Below are 18,065 nucleotides of genomic sequence, written 5' to 3' on the forward strand. Positions count from 1 at the left end.
CTGTTTTTGCTTGGGCTCCATCTCTTCATGCCTTCTGGAGTTATTTCTCCACTGATCTCCAGTAGCATATTGGGCACCTAACGACCTGAGGATTTCATCTTTCAGTGTCCTATCTTTTTCCCTTTTCATACTGTTCATGGGGTTCTCAAGGCAAGAATACTGAAGTGGTTTGCCATTCCTTTCTCCAGTGGACCACATTTTGTCAGAACTCTCCTCCAGGGAAGCCTACTATTAAGGGACATTTCTAAGTATAAAGACAGGTCAACTTAAAAGTATCCTCAGTACGTGTTTCATTCTATCTTACAATCTATAGACAAGACATTAGAATACGTAATGAATCCATATACCTTTTCCAAAGGAATACCAGAGACAGAGGTAGCAATAAAGTTATAAATGACAGTCATCAATCAGATGAAATAATTTAGATGAAGCTTGTCTCTCTTAAAGAGATGGGGACTGGGCAAGTGGTCAGGAAGGAAATACAATATGCTTTTAACTTTGTATGAAAACTAATGTTCAGTTCCATGTTGTTGAACATAGGTCTGTTGTTGCCACATAAATCCTCTACTTCAAATTACTGTCCAAATGCTTTATTAAAACTCTGCTTCCGGCCTTTGTTTTGGAATCTGTTAGGTTTGTTGCCATCTCCTGATCGCTGTTTTCTGAAGTTACTTCCTCCAAACCACAGGACACATATTCCCTGAGGTTGTAAGATCTTCTTTTGGTCAAGGGTCACTCAATATTTATATTGAGCACCAAAAACATCCTAACATGGTATAATATATCTTTCCAGTGCTGCTATCTTTCCATTACACTATGTTTTAATCAGTTAAGAGAAAAATAGTAATCTCCAGAGGTCAAGCCCTTTAAGAATCTGTCTGTTCTAAAGATAAATACAACTGCTGATCTACATCATGATTCCTAGATGAGATTTACCCTCAGACCTTAAATCACTGTCCTCTCCCTGCCTCAGTCCATCCATCTCAGGACTGACCCACATATACTCAAAATCAATGCACTGTATGGAAAAGCTTTTACCTCAAGAAGTGTTAACATTCCCCAAACTAAGTAGGATTTCCCGTAGCACTTTATGATCGCTTTCATTAAAGAAGGCTCCCGCGCATCTTGCTGGGCTCTCAACACTTCTTGATCCCAGTACCTGCGAAGAAAGACAAAGCACAGTGAGGAACAGCCCTGCCACAGGAAAACAGGGGAGGGACAGGGCAGAGGGCAAGCCTTCACTCCAGGGTGCTCCGTGGCTGCCCATAGATGCTGGCTAACTGCTCCCAGGGCTCCCGAAAGATGAGCGGTGCAGACACTGAAGCACCAGGAAAAGCACCAGACCAGGTCTTCAGAGAAAAGTCCCAGATTCTAGAAACAAGTTCCTGCTAAGCTTTGCTGAAACTCACGGGTCATGAGCAGCTCAGAAGGACAGACACGGTCCTCCAGGGACCCCACCTCTGGGGACAGAGCTAGGTCTCCAGGGACATGGCTGGGGGCTCCCTCCATGTCCACTCACACAGGGAACACAGGCTCCCCCAACCTCCAACGTGGGCTAAGCCCAGGGTCAGCATGAAGGGCTGAGGGTTCAGTGTCAGAGAAGAAGGCTCAGAAGACCCCGGAGGAAGGCAAAGGCCCCTCCCCACAAGCCTTTAGCCCCATGGAGAAATTCTCAGTCTTCTAACCATACTTCTGCTGCCTGTGCTCACCCTTGCAGCTCTTCTCCAAGGTGCTGGGAGCGATCTTCCGGAAGCACTGGGTACATGTCATCTTTTTCTAATTTCCGTTTATGACCAATTTTAAACAAGGGGTTTAGCCACCTGTTAAACATTAAAAGGGGAGTGACATGTATTCAAATTATGTATCTTTAAGGAGAATCCTACATTCATGGACATTGTTTTAAAAAAGTCTACATTTTAACTGTACAAAGATGTAGGGAGAAAATTAGACATATGCTTACAAACACGTATATCAGGGTGTCGATAAGTCACTCTGGCTTACACAGAATATAACAACTAAAACACCCTGTTTGTGGTTTACTGAACATATATTGTACATCTACTTTAATTATTAAGAAAATACATTTAGAAATCAAAATAATGTTACCTTGGTTTAGGAGCACAGAATAGAGCTGAATGGCCATGGTGGATAAGGCTGTAGATACATTCCTGTACTACCAAGCACTTAAATTTTCTGACCTGTATCAGACTCAAGGATTTTTCTGTTGTTTTTTAGTGGCTAAGTTGTGTCTGACTGGTTTTGTGACCCCTTGGACTGTGGCCCTCCAGGCTCCTCTGTCCATGGGATTTCCCAGTCAACGATAGTGGAGTGGGTTGCCATTTCCTTCTCCAGGGGATCTTCTTCATGCAGGGATTGAGCCCGTGTCTCCTGCACTGGCAGGTGGATTCTTTACCACTGAGCCACCAGGGAAGCCCCCCAGAGTCAAGAGTGCCTCAGTCACATTCATATAAGACGCAACCTTGCGGTCTCATGACCTCCTTAGTTCAGCTAATAACACAAAGGAAATTTTACAGGGAATCACATTACAATTCACCACCCTGAGTCCAACAGGCTCTGGACCCTGACCTCCTCACAGCCCTGTCAGACTCCCCTCACATGAGCCTTTCTGACCCCGACCATCTGAAGATGTCCTAAAGATAAGTAACATCTTTCCAACTAAAATGAACACATTGATTTTTCTTATAGTCCTCCCTATAATTGAAGCAGAAATTGCTAGACACTGTACGATTTTTTTAATTTCATTTTTTAATTCCTTTTTTAATTTCAATTTTTCTCTTCTCAAGTAAGCATCTCACTCTTTGCTCCAATTTCCAGGCATTCAAAGGAATCCCTTCCTGGTCTGGAAAGTCATAAAACATTCAGACTGAGGACAAGACAATTATTAACTGCTGTCCAGTTTATCAAGAGAAGCCTCCACAAAGACCATTAGCACTTAAAACATACATTTGGTCCCTAAATAATGGTCTGGGGTCTTGAGAAAGGGCTGAGGGATGGTGTTGCAATGTCTAGAGAAACTGAGAAACTGAGGTTCCAACAAAGCCATAAAATCAACAAACTGGACATTGTGATGTTTACATTAAGTCATGAATCAACCCAAAATGTACAGATCAATACTAGAAAAGATATAAAACTGCTATTATCCTCGCCTTTGAGGGGCCTTTCACCCCCTCTCAGAGTCTATGCTGAGGACTTTGTATCTCTATCTTCTAAAATAAACTTTGCCTCTGTGTTTGCGAGTTCCCCGGAATTCATTCTTAGGCTCCGTGAACAGAATTCAGGTTTCACGTTTCATTATCACTTCCTGGCCGATTAATTTCTTTTCAAATGTAACACAAGACTTTCATAAGGGCTGAAATTTTACTGACTGTGGGGTCTGCCACCTTCAGCCTCAATCGGGGAATAAATACTGGTGTGCTGCAATTCATGGGGTCACAAAGAATCAGACACGACTGAGCGACTAAACTGAACTGATACTTTCAGGAACTCCACTAACAGTGGAGAACATCACCAAACTACAGTTCAATCCCTTCATGCCCAGGTTTCTGCCCAGGGACATCAATTACCCCCATTGCCACCCCACCCCAACAAAGGGGTATGTGTTAGTCAAATCCCTATTTGCTAGGGACCCAATCAATATTTTCAATGAGCCCTCCACATCCAGACATGACCGACTCTAGATGCAGACCATGCCCAAGGGCTCTGGGAACAGGATCATACCAAACCTGAGGGGGTCTAGTCTGTGGAGGCAGTATCCTGGATGGAAGGGCGCCACCATCAGTCTAAACATGACTCAAGAAAACCCAAACACAGTTGATCCCCTGAGGGTCCTTGAGGCCCCTGGGGCAAGGACTACCCACAATGGGACATTAACTGTCTCCAAGAAAACTCTACTGGTGGATACTGGGTTATAAGAGGTATACACCCCAATCTAGGTCACATTGAGATTTTAATTACACTCACCCACCTCCCATCTAAATGGTGCCATTCATCTAGTCAGGAGGGAGCTGGACTGGACTGGTAATGGAAGGAGTTGTCGCCCCTGTAGCATCCCTGGTGAGCCTAGCACGAGAAGCAATTTATAAAGCCAAAGCTACTAAAAAATAAACAACAAGAAAAAGGCACTGGAACATGGCCTGGGCATCTAAAGAACTCAGCTGTAACTTTAGAAATATGAAATCTTCACTGGGCTTCTGGTCCACATGACACTCAACACTGCATAGCTCCTGATTACCCGCTGGCTGATCAAGGAGGAATCCGTGCCCTTGGGGCTATTTCTTGTTGTTTCTATGTTAATGTGAGTGGTCAAATAGAAGACAGTGTAACCTGACTGTTAGAGAAGACTGCTTGCAGACAGAGAAGGACGAATATCATATGATATTGCTTATATGTGGAATGTACGTAAAGGCTATAAATGAACTCTTTAAAAACTAGACTGAGAGTCAAAATGTAGGAGAAAAAAAAAGTTATGGTTACCAGGGGGTGAGAAGAGGGACAAATTGGGGCACTGGGATTGACATACACACACTGTAATATATAAAACAGATAACTAAGAAGGACCTAGGGTATAGCACAGAGAACTCTATTTTACACTCTGTAATGGCCTACGTAGGAAAAGAATCCAAAAAAGAGTGTGTATATGGATATGTATAAGAGATTCACTTTGCTGTAGAGCAGAAACTAACACAACATTGTTAATCAACTATACTCCAATAAAAGTTCAAAGAGAAAAGTCGCTTGATCCAATACTCAGAACAAGAAGGGCCCTGACTGAACAAATTTGGGACAGTATCAAAAGGGTAATCTCAGCTTCCTGGGCTTCTGCCATTCTTGAAAGTGAAAGTGAAGTTGCTCAGTCGTGCCCAACTCTTTGTGACCCCGTGAACTGTAGCCCACCAGGCTCCTCTGTCCATGGGATTCTCCAGGCAAGAATACTGGAGTGGTGTGCCATTTCCTTGGACCCCTTACAATTATTCTTCTCCTGCTTTTTGGTCTATGTATCCCTAACTGCCTCATTAGTTTTATCTGGTCTTTATCTGGGTGTGAGAACTGCGACTTCAGCCAGTGACAATCATATTTATTTTAGCTATCCACTCCAGTATTCTTGCCTGGAGAAGCCCATGGAGAGAAGAGCCTGGCAGGCTACCGTCCATGGGGTCATGAAGAGTTGGACATGACTGAGTAACTAACTCTTTCACTTTCACTTCCTGCTTTTGTCTGAGTCTCAGGCCCAAAGAGGAAGTTACAGAGAAAAAGAAAAACTGGTTAGAACTAACTAGGCCCAAAACTGGAGGAGGAAATGGCAACCCACTGTAGTACTCTTGCCTGGGGAATTCGACAGACAGAGGACCTGGTGGGCTACAGTCCATGGGATCGCAAAGAGCTGGACACAACTGTGCAATTAACTTTCACTTTCAGGCCCAAAATGGTGAAAAACCTAACCACCCCTAGACCCTGAGCCTATGCATTCGCTGTAATATATTACTATGCTAAATGGCATACTCACCGGTGCCGTGACAGTTGACAATGGTCATGACAACAACCCACACAAGGACTAAACATTGGTGTTGCCTCAGTTTCAGGTGCAAACCACACCCTTGTTCTCAGATAAGTCATGAATATTCCTCCCTCTCTTGATTCAATTTCCTTGCTTTTACCTTGACCCAAATTGGGTTGAGAAGTTGATTTGTGAACGAAGCTCTCACTTCTCCATTCTTTGGTCACTGAATGAAACTTGTGCTGTTCCAGTCTCACCATCAATTTAGTTATTGGTTGTGGGAATCTGAGTGGAAAAACAACCTAGGAGCCCAGCACAAGGAAGTAGACCAATCTGATGACATCAGTTACATATACAAGGAACACCATCTTCAGAGCCAGACTGCTTGACTTGGGGTCCTGCTCCATTACTTACTGGCTGTGTGGCGGTAAGCAACTTACTAAATCTCTCTGCTTCAATGCCTTCAAGTACAAAATAAGAGGTAATAGTGCCTTTCCCTCCAGCAGGAAAACTGGAAATGGGTGCCTACCCAAATCAATGAAAAGTCCTCACCTTCCCATTTCCAGGCACACACATTTTGAAAATTCACAAACAGAAGGTGTTTGGAAAGTTCCTTGCTCTGCCTGAAGTTAAGGAGAATTTTTCCTTCTTTACTATTATGTACAGTAACCGCACCCATATTCCTTCTTCTCGGCCCCTCTTTCCTTAAGGGCCACCAAATGGCCAAGAGATGAAGCTACATACACTAAATACACCACCATCAAAACAAGCCTAGGAAATCTCAATCCCTGGAGATCCCCTGGGCTGTTCTGTAAAAGGAAATACTAAAATTTGGGGAAATATAAATGGGTTACGGTCCAGAAATAAAACAACTAGTAACCATCCAAGTGTGATTAAAGCCCAAAGGCTTAGGACCGCATAGTCAGAGGCCCCAGCTACCACATGGAACACTTTAGTCAAGTGCTTCAACTCTGAGCTGTTTTTCATCTGTGTGTTTCCTCTGGGCTCAGGGACCCTTCAGTGGTTTCAGAACCAAATGATTCCTGGGCAGGACCACCTGCCTCAAGACCGTGCACTGCTTCTCTGAAGGCTAGAGATTGGGAAAGACCTCACAGGCTCCAGGGACCCTATCCCCAGAGTGATCCTCAAAGGTGGACGTGGAGATAATTCACAATAAGGAAAGGGGCCGATCAAATAAATCCTCCAGTTCTGACAGTGTGTCCCAGGCAAAAGCAAAACGTGTTCAAGAATAGTGTTCCCAATCATTAAATAAAAAACCTTTCAGTTTTTTACCCACGTGAAATTTGCCCCAACCAGGAACCAGGTCATACAGTGAGAGCCACACAGGCAGAAAGGGAGAGGGAAAGAAATACCTGGTCATAGACACGGGGGCAGAGAGGAGCCAGCGGAGCTGGAACAGGCTGCCACACAGGGCATGTGGGGAAAGGTGGGGACATTACTGAAAGATGGCAAAGAAGGTGGAGCACCGAAGAACTGATGCCTTCGAACTGTGGTGCTGGAGAAGACTTCTGAGAGCTCCTTGGACTGCAAGGAGATCAAACCAGTCAATCTTAAAGGAAATCAACTCTGAATATTCTTTGGAAGGACTGATGCTGAAGCTGAAACTCCAGTATTTTGGTCATCTGATGCAAACAGATGACTCACTGGAAAAGGGCCTGGTGCTGGGAAAGATTAAGGGCAAGAGAAGAGGGTGTCAGAGGATGAGTTATAAGGATGACACCACGGATGCAATGGACATGAACTTGGGCAAACTCCGGAGATGGTGAGGGACAGAGACCAGCAGCGCTGCCATCCACGGGGTTGCAAAGAGTCGGACAGGACTGAACTACTGAACAACAACGGTCCAGGGCACTAATTAGATAAAGGAAGCTGTTCATGAGCTGCTTGCTTGGGGCTGGGGACAGGGGTAGGGGGTGGGGGTGTGACGCTTCAGTTCAGAACTGGGAATTCCTGAGCAGTTCAGGGGAAGCCAGTAAGAGTACTGGCGAGGTGTTCAGTGCATTTTCCCACTGGGCTGTGATTCCCCCTGGGCTGCCTTCCCGCTTCCTGCTCTCTGGCTCTGGAGGGGCTGCCGGCAGCAAGGCAAGGAGACCCTGTACCTCCGCCACCAGGTCACCGGATCCCCTCCCCACCTCTGCTCCCCACTTCCTTGCCCATTCGTGCTCCGCCTTCCCAGGGTGCAGAAGGGAACAGGACAGCATTGGGAGGGTCCACACTCGTTTCCGAAAGGCGCGGGCAGCGGAGGGCACCGTGACTGCCGCGTATCACGGCCGGGGGGCGCTCACCAGAAGAACAGGCGCGAGCAGAGGTTCGCTTTCTGCAGGGGGTTGGGCTTCACCGTCGGGTGCAGCGGCGGCATCGTGCCGGCCGGGGCGGGCGTGGAGAGGCGCAGCTCTTACCGCGGTGAGGCTCCCGCTGCTCCAGGAGGCGACCACGTGGATGCTGGAGATCAGTCTGCCTTCCAGGGTCTGCTGGGCGGGCCCAGAGAACCACAGGTTTCTAGGGGTGGAGCACCCACAGCCCGCCCGGTCTCCGCCTCCCGCAACTACACAACCTCCCATGGGGGTCGCCTCCAGGTCACCGGCTCTTGCTTGCTGTTACAGCTCTGGGAGAAGTAGGGCCGTGTGTGGGGTTGCAGGACGAAGAGGCAGTCAGGCCAAAGCTTCCAGGAGCCGCATCCAAGTGGGAGGCAAGGCCACCCGCTCTTCGATGGAGGAGGGTAGGCGGACCAGACAGCAGGAACAAACCAGCTCCAAGGATCCCACCTGGGTGCAAACTCCGCTGAAACTCCTGTTCTGAGCCCAGGCACTCCCCAGAAGGCAGAGAGGTGAGGCTCAGGCTCTGCCCTCCTCTGCTGCTCCGAAGCTCCCCATGGGCTGCAGGGAAGGCCTGGAGAAAGCTGGCAGAAGGCATGAACAGCCTACATGAGATGTCTGTGGCATCTCACACGTTGCATTGTGAGGGAACCTCTGGGAGCTTTTTGCTGCCCTCTTAGACTGAGAAAGGGGACTCTGGGGGGCCAGAAACTGCCTCCTAATTTCTTTCATCGTGTGTTCACAACCTAGATAAGTAACAGTGACATATGTCACAAAATACATAGGCACATTGCTGGGGACCTTACCTCACTTTCAACTCTAACAATTCCCTGTTCAAGAAGGTCTTATCCCTATTGTACAGATAAGAAAGATGAGGCTCAAGGACAGCCCTTGTCCAAGGTCTTGGACCCAAGTTTGGGGTTCAGCATGGTTGTCTCGCTGGTAGATGGACAGTGTGTGTGAAAAGTGCCTAAAATATGCTGTGTGAGTGAATGAATGACTACAGGACTGAATGAACAAAATCTTGGCTCCTTCTCAGAAGTGTTTAGTCACCAGCTCAACAGTGTCTCTTCCCTTCTACTCTAAATGAAGAAAGATCAAAATGTTATACCTACAACAAGATCACCATATTATTCTTTGATAATTTTCCATATACCTTGGCTAAATTTGGTGTTATTAATGACAGCTTTTAGCTTCAGTTATGAAAGATGAAAAGGTAAGTTCTAGAAATCTGGTGTACAGCAATGTGATAATATTGCTGCATGCTTTTAATTTGCTTAAAGAGTAGTAGTTCTCAACATAAAAAAGGAAAAAAAAAAAAGGAAAATGGCAAAAATGCAAGTGATGGACATGTGGATTGGCTTGGTTGTGATAGCTTATGGTGAATGGTGTGCAATTTGTGATCTCCAAAGTAGAAGATTTAGCTTCAGGACCAGGAACCAGCCTTGATAACTTAAGAGATTTTGTGTAACAGAGTTTTATTAAACTATGAAAAGGGACAGAGAAATCTTCTGACATAGACCTCAGAAGGGGGACAGGGGCGGGGGATGGAGAGTGCCCCCACTAAGTAGTCTTACCAAAGCCTTATATACTTTCACCAGACCCACTCCCACAACATACGTTTGAAGATGACAGGATTAGTCAGAAGGTTCTCAAGAAGGAGAAACATGTCCTGGAGCAAACTACATTGTTATATTGACTAGGATAAAGCAATGTAGGAAAAAAGTTTGTCTTTTTCTCCTTGAGAGCCCCAGACCCCTTTCTTCTACTTGGGGGCTCTGGACCCCTTTCTCCTCCTTCAGGACCCTGGACTTATCAACCTACCTAGGAACTGACTCTCAGTTGTGATGAATATTTCACCATGTATATGTAAATCAAGTCATCAGGTTGAACATCTAAATTTATATAATATTTGTCAATTATACCTTAATGCCAGAAGAGAAATTGATTTTAAAGAAACCCTTAATATATTCAAACATTTTTTATGAGTCAAACATATAGGAATGCAAGGTGGTGATAATTTTGTATTGATGGGCATGATGACAATTTATGATACTATTGCCTTGCTTTTCATGCAGGTTTGAAATTTTGTGTTGCAAAAAATACAAGTGATTAGAGCTGAAAATTGTAATTTTTCAGTAACCTAGCTTCTGGTGTTAGCTCTCTCTCAGATAATGCAATCCGCAAGGTATGGTACCAGACTTCTCCTTATTTACAGTTCTCTTTTACATTCCCTACATTTTCCAGTGCTGTAAACACTCAGCTACTAGTTCTACTTCAAAAATGAAGGAATTGGTTGCTAAAGTTGGAGGTCTAGTGACTTCCTTGTCAGTTGACCCCAGACTGTTCTGTCCGGTCCCCACAGCTATCTCAGGACCATAATTAGCCATCTTCAAACTGCCAAATACATTCAATCCCTTCAGCTTCTGCTGTCTTTTTTTTTTTTTTTTTTTAACTAAGATCTTTAGAAACTTCTTAGCATCCTATTCTGGACATAAACTAACATGGTATTTATAAGAGACATTGAAAACCAGTATTGACTTGTACAGAGAAGACTGAATCTGGAGCCAGGGGACTAGAGATTTAGATACTTCCCTTTTTACCTAACCTTTCTGACCTGTTGTCAGGTTTACAAATGATGGGGCTGTTTTTTTTTTTTTTTTTAATTTTGCTGACACTAGAAACAGAAAACCTCTCTTTCCTTTCTGATTAGGGACTTATAAGGATATGATCCATAACTGCTGGTAGCCATGCCTCCCATTCACATGAGGAGGCTAGAAAGAGTAAAGCAGGAACCCAAAGGGAAGTCATACACTCAACAACTATTTATTAAACACCTACTGTGTGCCATGAACTGTCCTAGGAGTTAGGGACGTATAAGTGAACAGCATGGTGATATAAAGGAGAGTCTGAACTGAAGTGAAGTTGTTCAGTCGTGTCTGACTCTTTGCGACCCCATGGACTATAGCCCACCAGGCTCCTCTGTCCATGGGATTCTCCAGGCAAGAATACTGGAATGGGTTGCCATTCATCAAATCTCTGGGGTTCCTAAGGCTACTAGGTTTCCTCCTTAGATTATGGGACCTGCTGGAGCAGGAGCTGTCACTTTCCAGCTCGTGTTCTCTGACTCTTCTCCAGGACTAAGGAGTTCACTGCTTATCTGCCACCTCTCTGCTGAAGGGCCTTTTTCCAGCTATGGGAGCACTTTGGGACCATAGTCAAGGCAAGTCCAAACCCCTGGATTCAACTGTCAGCTGGTGATGGATGGGGAGCTGGGAGATAAATGCCCCAGTGCCCTTGTCTGTGAGCTGGAACAGTTCTGTCTCCCAGCACTCTAAGCAGCCGAGTTGCCTAAGCAGTAACTTGTTAACACAGTTTTCACTGGCTTCCTTCCCTTCTCTGTCTCACTTCTTCACTCCCTACAAATGTTTTCCTGGGATCACTTATAAAATAAACTACTTCCACTCAAATCCTTCTCATAGTCTGCTACCAGGGAACCTAGACTATGACACTTACCAGAAATATCCTAGTTACTGAAAAATATATTCACTCCCTGGAAATGGCAACCCACTCCAGTATTCTTGCCTGAAGAATCCCCATTGACAGAGGAGCCTGGCGAGCTACAGTTCATGGTGTCACAAAAAGTCGGACACAGCTGAAGCGATTTAGTATGCATGAACCCATAAAAGTGCTAGCTAATACTGTAAACCCTGGATTACCCCACACAATAGCACTATCTACATGATAATTTAGAGGACTTGAAATGCATCTGGTCCAAATTTGAGAAGTGCCATAACTGTAAGGTAAGATACACAATAGATTTCAAAGAAGCAAAAAACATTTTTTGTCTCATTAATGATTTTTATATTGATTATACGTTAATAGTATTTTGGACACACTGGTGTAAAAATGTCTTACTGATATTGTCTTTACTTGTTCCTTTTAAAATGGCTATTACAAATTGAACATTACAGATGTGATTCACTTTTTATTTCTATGGACAGGACTGCTGTAACCAATGGACAGGCTCTGGCACCACAAGTCTCTCACAGTCAAGAAAGCAAATTAATAACATTCATGTTATTATACAAATAACCTTGAATGTGATCTAATTCATGGAAAGAAATCATCTTCACATTTCAGAACTTTGTTACTCATAATGAATTACTTGTATCACTTCCCACTGGCTCTCAGACATACTTGCATTATGACACTTTCACAGAGAGTCCTGGTATAAAAACTTAAACCAAATTTCTTATTTTGGGTCAATATATTCTATTTGATCTTCCTTTAAGATGTTATAATAATAATGGAATCTTGAGTTATTTTGTTCTCAGTTCATTTGGAACACTAGCTGATTACTGAGATGAGTTGTCCAGAAACAGTTAAGAGTTGATAAAGATGTCCTCAGAAAAGAATATACCTAAAAAATTGAAATTCCTACTTTCATTAGGCTCACAATCTAGAAAAAGAATAGGTAAAAAGGAAATTTCAGCAAAAGAGTAAAAAATAATAAAATAACACAAACACATTCATTCTTACCCTGATAAATTAAGGATGTTTTGTGATGCTACTGGCGCTGATTGTGTTACATGGTTTCACACTTCAAATGTTTTTCATCAAAATAGGGAGGCCTAATAGCCATCAAAAAATTAAAAAAAAAAAAAAAAAAACAGAAAAACAAGAATACCCTATCCTAATGAAGGCAAAGTCTGATAGGCACTGTAGTATATTATTGACAAAATATAAATTGAATATTTTTTTCAGAAAATAATCTAACAATATTTATTTATCATTAAGAGCCTTAAAAATGTTCATTCTTTTTGACTCAATAAGATTTCCACTTTGAAGATGAAACAGATAAAAAGTCAGCTATAGCCAGCTATTTATGTACAAATACTCAAACAGTAAATAATCTTCCTGCAATGTAGGAGACCAGGATTCAGTCCCTGGATCAGGAAGGTCCCATGGAGAAGGAAATGGCAACCAAGTCCAGGAAGTACTCTTGCCTGGAGAATTCCATGGACAGAGGAACCTAGCAGGATATAGTTCATGGAATCACAGAGTTGGACATGACTGAGTGACTATCTCTCACTTTCATGTTTCTCAGAGCAGTGTTTATTATAACATTAGAATTTAGAAACATCCGAACTTCTAAGCTCAGCAATAGCAAAATGATTGAATAAATCATGAATCATTTTTAGAGAAGTGCTTTAGATTTCCCTGGCAGTAGAGTGGATAAGAATCCACGTGCCAATGCAGGGGACACTGGTTCAACCCCTGGTCCAGGAAGATCCCACATCCGCCCAAGGGGCAACTAAGCCCAAGTACCACAACTACTGAAGCCTGTGTCCATAGAGCCCAAGCTCCATCACAAGAGAAGTCATTGCAACGAAAAGCCTGTTCAGTTCAGTTCAGTTCAGTCACTCAGTCGTATCCGACTTTTTGCAACCTCATCGACTGCAACACTCCAGGCTTCCCTGTCCGTCACCACCTCCCAGAGCTTGCTCAAACTCACGACCATTGACTCAGTGATGCCATCCAACCATCTCATCCTCTGTTCCCCTTCTCCTCCCACCTTCAATCTTTCCCAGCATCAGGGTCTTTTCCAATGGGTCAGTTCTTCACATCAGGTGGCCAAAGTATTGGAGTTGCAGCTTCAGCATCAGTCCTTTCAGTGAATATTCAGGACTGATTTTCTTTAAGAGTGACTGGTTTGATCTCCTTGCAGTCCTGGGGATTCTGAAGAGTCTTCTCCAACACCACAGTTCAAAAGCATCAGTTCTTTGGGGCTCAGATTTCTTTATGGTCCGATTCTCACATCCATACATGACTACTAGAAAAACCACAGCTTTGCCTAGACAGACCTTTGTTGGCAGAGTAATGTCTCTGCTTTTTAATATGCTGTCTAGGTTGGTCAGAGCTTTTCTACCAAGGAGCAAGACTCTCTTAATTTCGTGGCTGCAGTCACCATCTGCAGTGATTTTGGAGCCTAAGAAAATTAAGTCTGTCAGTGTTTCCTTTTTTTCCCCATCTATCTGCCATGAAGTGATGGGACGGGATGCCATGGTCTTCGTTTTTTGAATGTTGAACTTTAAGCCAGCTTTTTCACTCTCCCCTTTCACTTTCATCAAAATGCTCCTTAGTTCCTCTTCACTTTCTGCCATAAGGGTGGTATTATCTGCATATTTGAGGTTATTGATATTTCTCCTGGTAATCTTGATTCCAGCTTGTGCTTCATCCAGCCCAGCATTTCACACGATGTACTCTGCATATAAGTTACATAAGCAGTGAGACAGTAAACAGCCTTGACAGACTCCTTTCCCAATTTGGAGCTAGTCCATTGTTCCATGTCCGGTTCTAATTCTTGCTTCTTGACCTGCATACAGGTTTCTCAAGAGGCAGGTCAGGTGGTCTGGTATTTCCATCTCTTAAAGAATTTTAAATAGTATCTTGCAACCCACAAAGTCAAAGGCTTTGGCATAATCAATAAAGCAGAAGTAGATATTTATCTGGTATTCTCTTGATTTTTCTTTGATCCAAAGATGTTGGCAATTTGGTCACTTGTTCCTCTGCCTTTTTAAAATTCAGCTTGAACCTCTGTAAGTTCTCAGTTGATGTAGTGTTGAAGCCTAGCTTGGAGAATTTTGAGAATTACTTTGCTGAGTGAGGCCCCAGAGAAGCCTTCTGATGGCTGCAGCTCCAGCGTGCATCTGATTCCAGCCTCATGAGGGAACCTGAGCCAGATCACCCAGCCAAGTTGCTTCCAGATTACTGACCCTCAGAAATTTTGCAACATTTGGAGTATCCAGGAGTCTGCAGCAGAGGCGTGAGTCAGCAGTGGCCTGCTGCTGGGTTAGGGGCACTGAATGCAACACTGTGTGCACAAATCCTTTTGAAGGAGATCTCCATTATCTTCATTACCCCCACCATAGTTTGGCCTTAGGCAGAACACAGCCCCGCCCATCAACAGAAAATTGTATTAAAGATTTACTGAGCATTGCCCCACCCATCAGAATAAGACCCAGTTTCCCTCATAATCAATCTCTCATCAGGAAGCTTCCATAAGCCTCTTATCTTTATCCATCAGAGGCCAGACAGAAGGAGAACCACAATCACAGAAAACTAACCAAACTGATCGCATGGATCACAGCCTTGTCTAACTCAACAAAACTATGAGCCATGCCATGTAGGGCCACCCAAGATGGACGGGTCATGGTGGAGAGTTCTTACAAAACATGGTCCACTGGAGAAGGGAATGGCAAACCAGTTCAGTATTCTTGCCTTGGGAACCCCAGGAACAGTCTGAATAGCTCATGTTTCACAACAAACAGTAGCCCCCACTCACTACAACTAGAGAAAACTCAGGCAGCAACAAAGACCTAGAACAACAACAGCAAAAATGGTATTGAAAGCTTTGAACAATGACCAAAATGGGAGAAGATCTTTAAAAAGCTGGGTGCTGAGAGTGTACTGATGAAAGCAACAAAGAAGTGAGATATTCTGGCAAAGAAGCTATTAGGCTTTGCCTGCCATTTCCATTCCTTCATTTCTCTTTCATGGAAAAACGTATTGTGTATAACCCGTCAACTCAGATTCAGCCCACTGTATATATATATTTTTTAATTAATTAATTAATTAATTTTTTATTTTACTTTACAATTCTGTATTGGATATTGACTTATCTTTACTGCACTGACAGCTAATACCTTTTTCTGACTCAACTGTAGGTTCTTTCTGGATTCTTACTTTGTAGTAGGTTTTGCTGGATTCTGCCTGGTGATGGTATTTTACTATTGACCAGAGTCTACCGCACAGAGGAATCAAGATCAAAGTGATAGTTTTTTTGGGGGGTGGAGGGCAGGGGAGGAGTTTGTCTGTTTTACTCCCTGCAGTGGGTTTCTCTGGATTCTGTGTGGTGACAATATTTTACTATTGACAACAATCTACCAGATGGAAGATCCATGCAAGGTGATAGTTTTAGAAAAGAAGCGACTGGGAAAGAGCAACTGGCTTTTGGTTCAAAGCTGGTAGTTTTGGTCTGAGAGCCTGCGGTGCCACCTCTTCAAATGAGCTGATCTGTCAGGATACGTTTAACTCCATGTCATGTAGGCACACAAAGTTCAGAATCAAATTATGTGGTATAGCTTGCTTGTGTCCCATGAGAGACGCCACTCTGTCTAAATTGAGACCAAATTCTGGACTAAAAGTTTTGATATCTTTATGTGTATGTCACTTATTGTCCTGCAACAGCCAAGAGACTTAAGTTTCTACTCATTAATCAAAACAGCCAGGGAAGCTATTTCTAGCACACAGCTAGATGTCCCGTTGGGTCATAACCTTTACTCTGCTAACCTCAAACCACTTTTCTTATTTCAAAATTTAGAATTTCACCCAACAACTGATTACCAAGTATTGCCATCCATTTCTATCAGTCAACTTGTTCAGTTTCCATAAAACAATCATCTCTGTATCATAATGGCCCTTTTTTGTAGATCCATTTAGGTGTTTCATTACATTTTCCTCCACTGTTTAAAAAAATAGAAGATGGAAAGAATCGATATGCTAATATTAACAACAATTAATGTAAATTAATTAATTTACAACTAATGTAAATATGGAGAGAGCATGAAATGAAAGAAAGGAGGTGACACTTCAGTCTGGATTGGATGCATATTTGAAGTAAGCTGGTTTATTATGTATTTAATTTTTAAGGAAGAGAGACCATTTTTTTTTGAACCTATGAAATATCTAGGGCAGCTTTATTCAAACTACCAAACTTTGGAAGCAATCAAATCAAATCAAATCAAATCAACAGGTGAATGGACAAATTTGTTCATCCAGGCAATGGAGTACTATTCAGCACTAAAAACAAATGAGCTACCGACACACGAAACAACACGGAGGAAACGTAAATGCTCATCACTAAGTGAAAGGAGTCAGTCTGAAAAGGCTACATGCTGTAAGATTCTAACTATATGACAAAAAGGCAAAACTATGGAGACAGTAAAAGATCAGCGTTGCCGGAGAGTGGAGGTAGGATGAGAGATGAGTAAATGGAGCACAGGGGATTTTTAGGGCAACGAAAATACTCTGTAATATACCACAATGTGGAAATGTTATCATACATTTGTCTAAACCCATGGAATGCATGACACCAAGAGTGAACCCTGATGTAAACTATGGATTTGGGGTGACTGCTGTGTCTCTATAGATTCATCAGATGTAGCAAATCTTTTGCTCTGTGTTGATAGTGGTGAGGCTATGGGGTATGGGGGCAGGGGAGAGAAGGAAATCTCTGTACCTTCCCCACCCACCTCCCCCAGAAAGAAAAAACTATGAAATGTTTGTGAGACACTGATGATAATACATTCAAACTTCCCTGATCGTCTAGTGGTTAAGAATCCGCCTGCCAACGCAGGAGACGTGGGTTTTATCCCTGCCCTCGGAAGATCCCACAGGCTGTGTAACCCACACTCTAGAGCCTGCGCTCTGCAACTACTGAGCTCACAAACCATAACTCCTGAAGCATGTGCACCCTAGGGCCTGTGCTCCAGAACAAGAGAAGACACTGCAATGAGAAGCCCACGCACCACAATGAAGAGTAGCCCCTGCCCACCACAAGTAGAGAAAGCCCATGCATAGCAACAAAGACCCAGCACGGCAAAAATTCAAATAAGCAAATACATAACAATTTTAAGAAATGAAGTGTTATAATAGAGGAAATGAGATTTTTAAAGTTATAGATTGAGATTCATATTACTAAAATGTCCCATTGATCCCTTATAGTACTTCTTAGACTTATAAATCACATGATAACTTTCTTCAATTTAATCAATAAGAAAAATTTACCTTTTCTCTTGTCAATTTTTTAAAATAACTTATAAAACACTACCAGAGTTATGATCTCCTTCCCACCCCTTGCAAATCAAGTCCATTTTGCTTCATTAAATTTTCTGTTTATTAAATATAACTTCAGTGAAATTAAGAGAAATTGAGTTTGAGGTAAGAAATACATCTATAAAATTAATTTGTATTGCATATTATTAATACTTAATCTATATTTTAGATACTCTTATAACATTCAGAGTTTAAAAAACTGAAATATTCTTTCTAAACATAAAGAACTTTAGAATTCTTTCTTTGTTTTCTGAAAAGAGACTTCCCTTGCTTCCTTTTATACAGTCTACTTTCAATTGCACTCTCAGGGAGGC

The 18,065-nt window shown here is 42.9% G+C and overlaps 1 protein-coding gene across 1 annotated transcript in view; it reads right to left on the reverse strand.

The window, feature by feature from the left end:
* LOC120883303 (multidrug resistance-associated protein 4-like) overlaps nucleotides 1–8,041 on the reverse strand; it is a 48,861-nt gene extending 40,820 nt beyond the window's left edge. The window contains exons 1-3 of the mRNA XM_040267345.1: nucleotides 7,822–8,041; nucleotides 1,710–1,820; nucleotides 1,039–1,159 (exon numbers count right to left, since the gene is read on the reverse strand). Coding sequence (XP_040123279.1) covers nucleotides 1,039–1,159; nucleotides 1,710–1,820; nucleotides 7,822–7,895 — 306 coding nt within the window. The 5' untranslated portion in view covers nucleotides 7,896–8,041. The remainder of the gene's footprint in view (nucleotides 1–1,038; nucleotides 1,160–1,709; nucleotides 1,821–7,821) is intronic.
* Nucleotides 8,042–18,065: the final 10,024 nt, after the last annotated feature.

This window comes from Oryx dammah, unplaced genomic scaffold (genome assembly GCF_014754425.2).
Source record: "Oryx dammah isolate SB20612 unplaced genomic scaffold, SCBI_Odam_1.1 HiC_scaffold_24, whole genome shotgun sequence".
Classification (NCBI taxonomy): Eukaryota; Metazoa; Chordata; class Mammalia; order Artiodactyla; family Bovidae; genus Oryx; species Oryx dammah.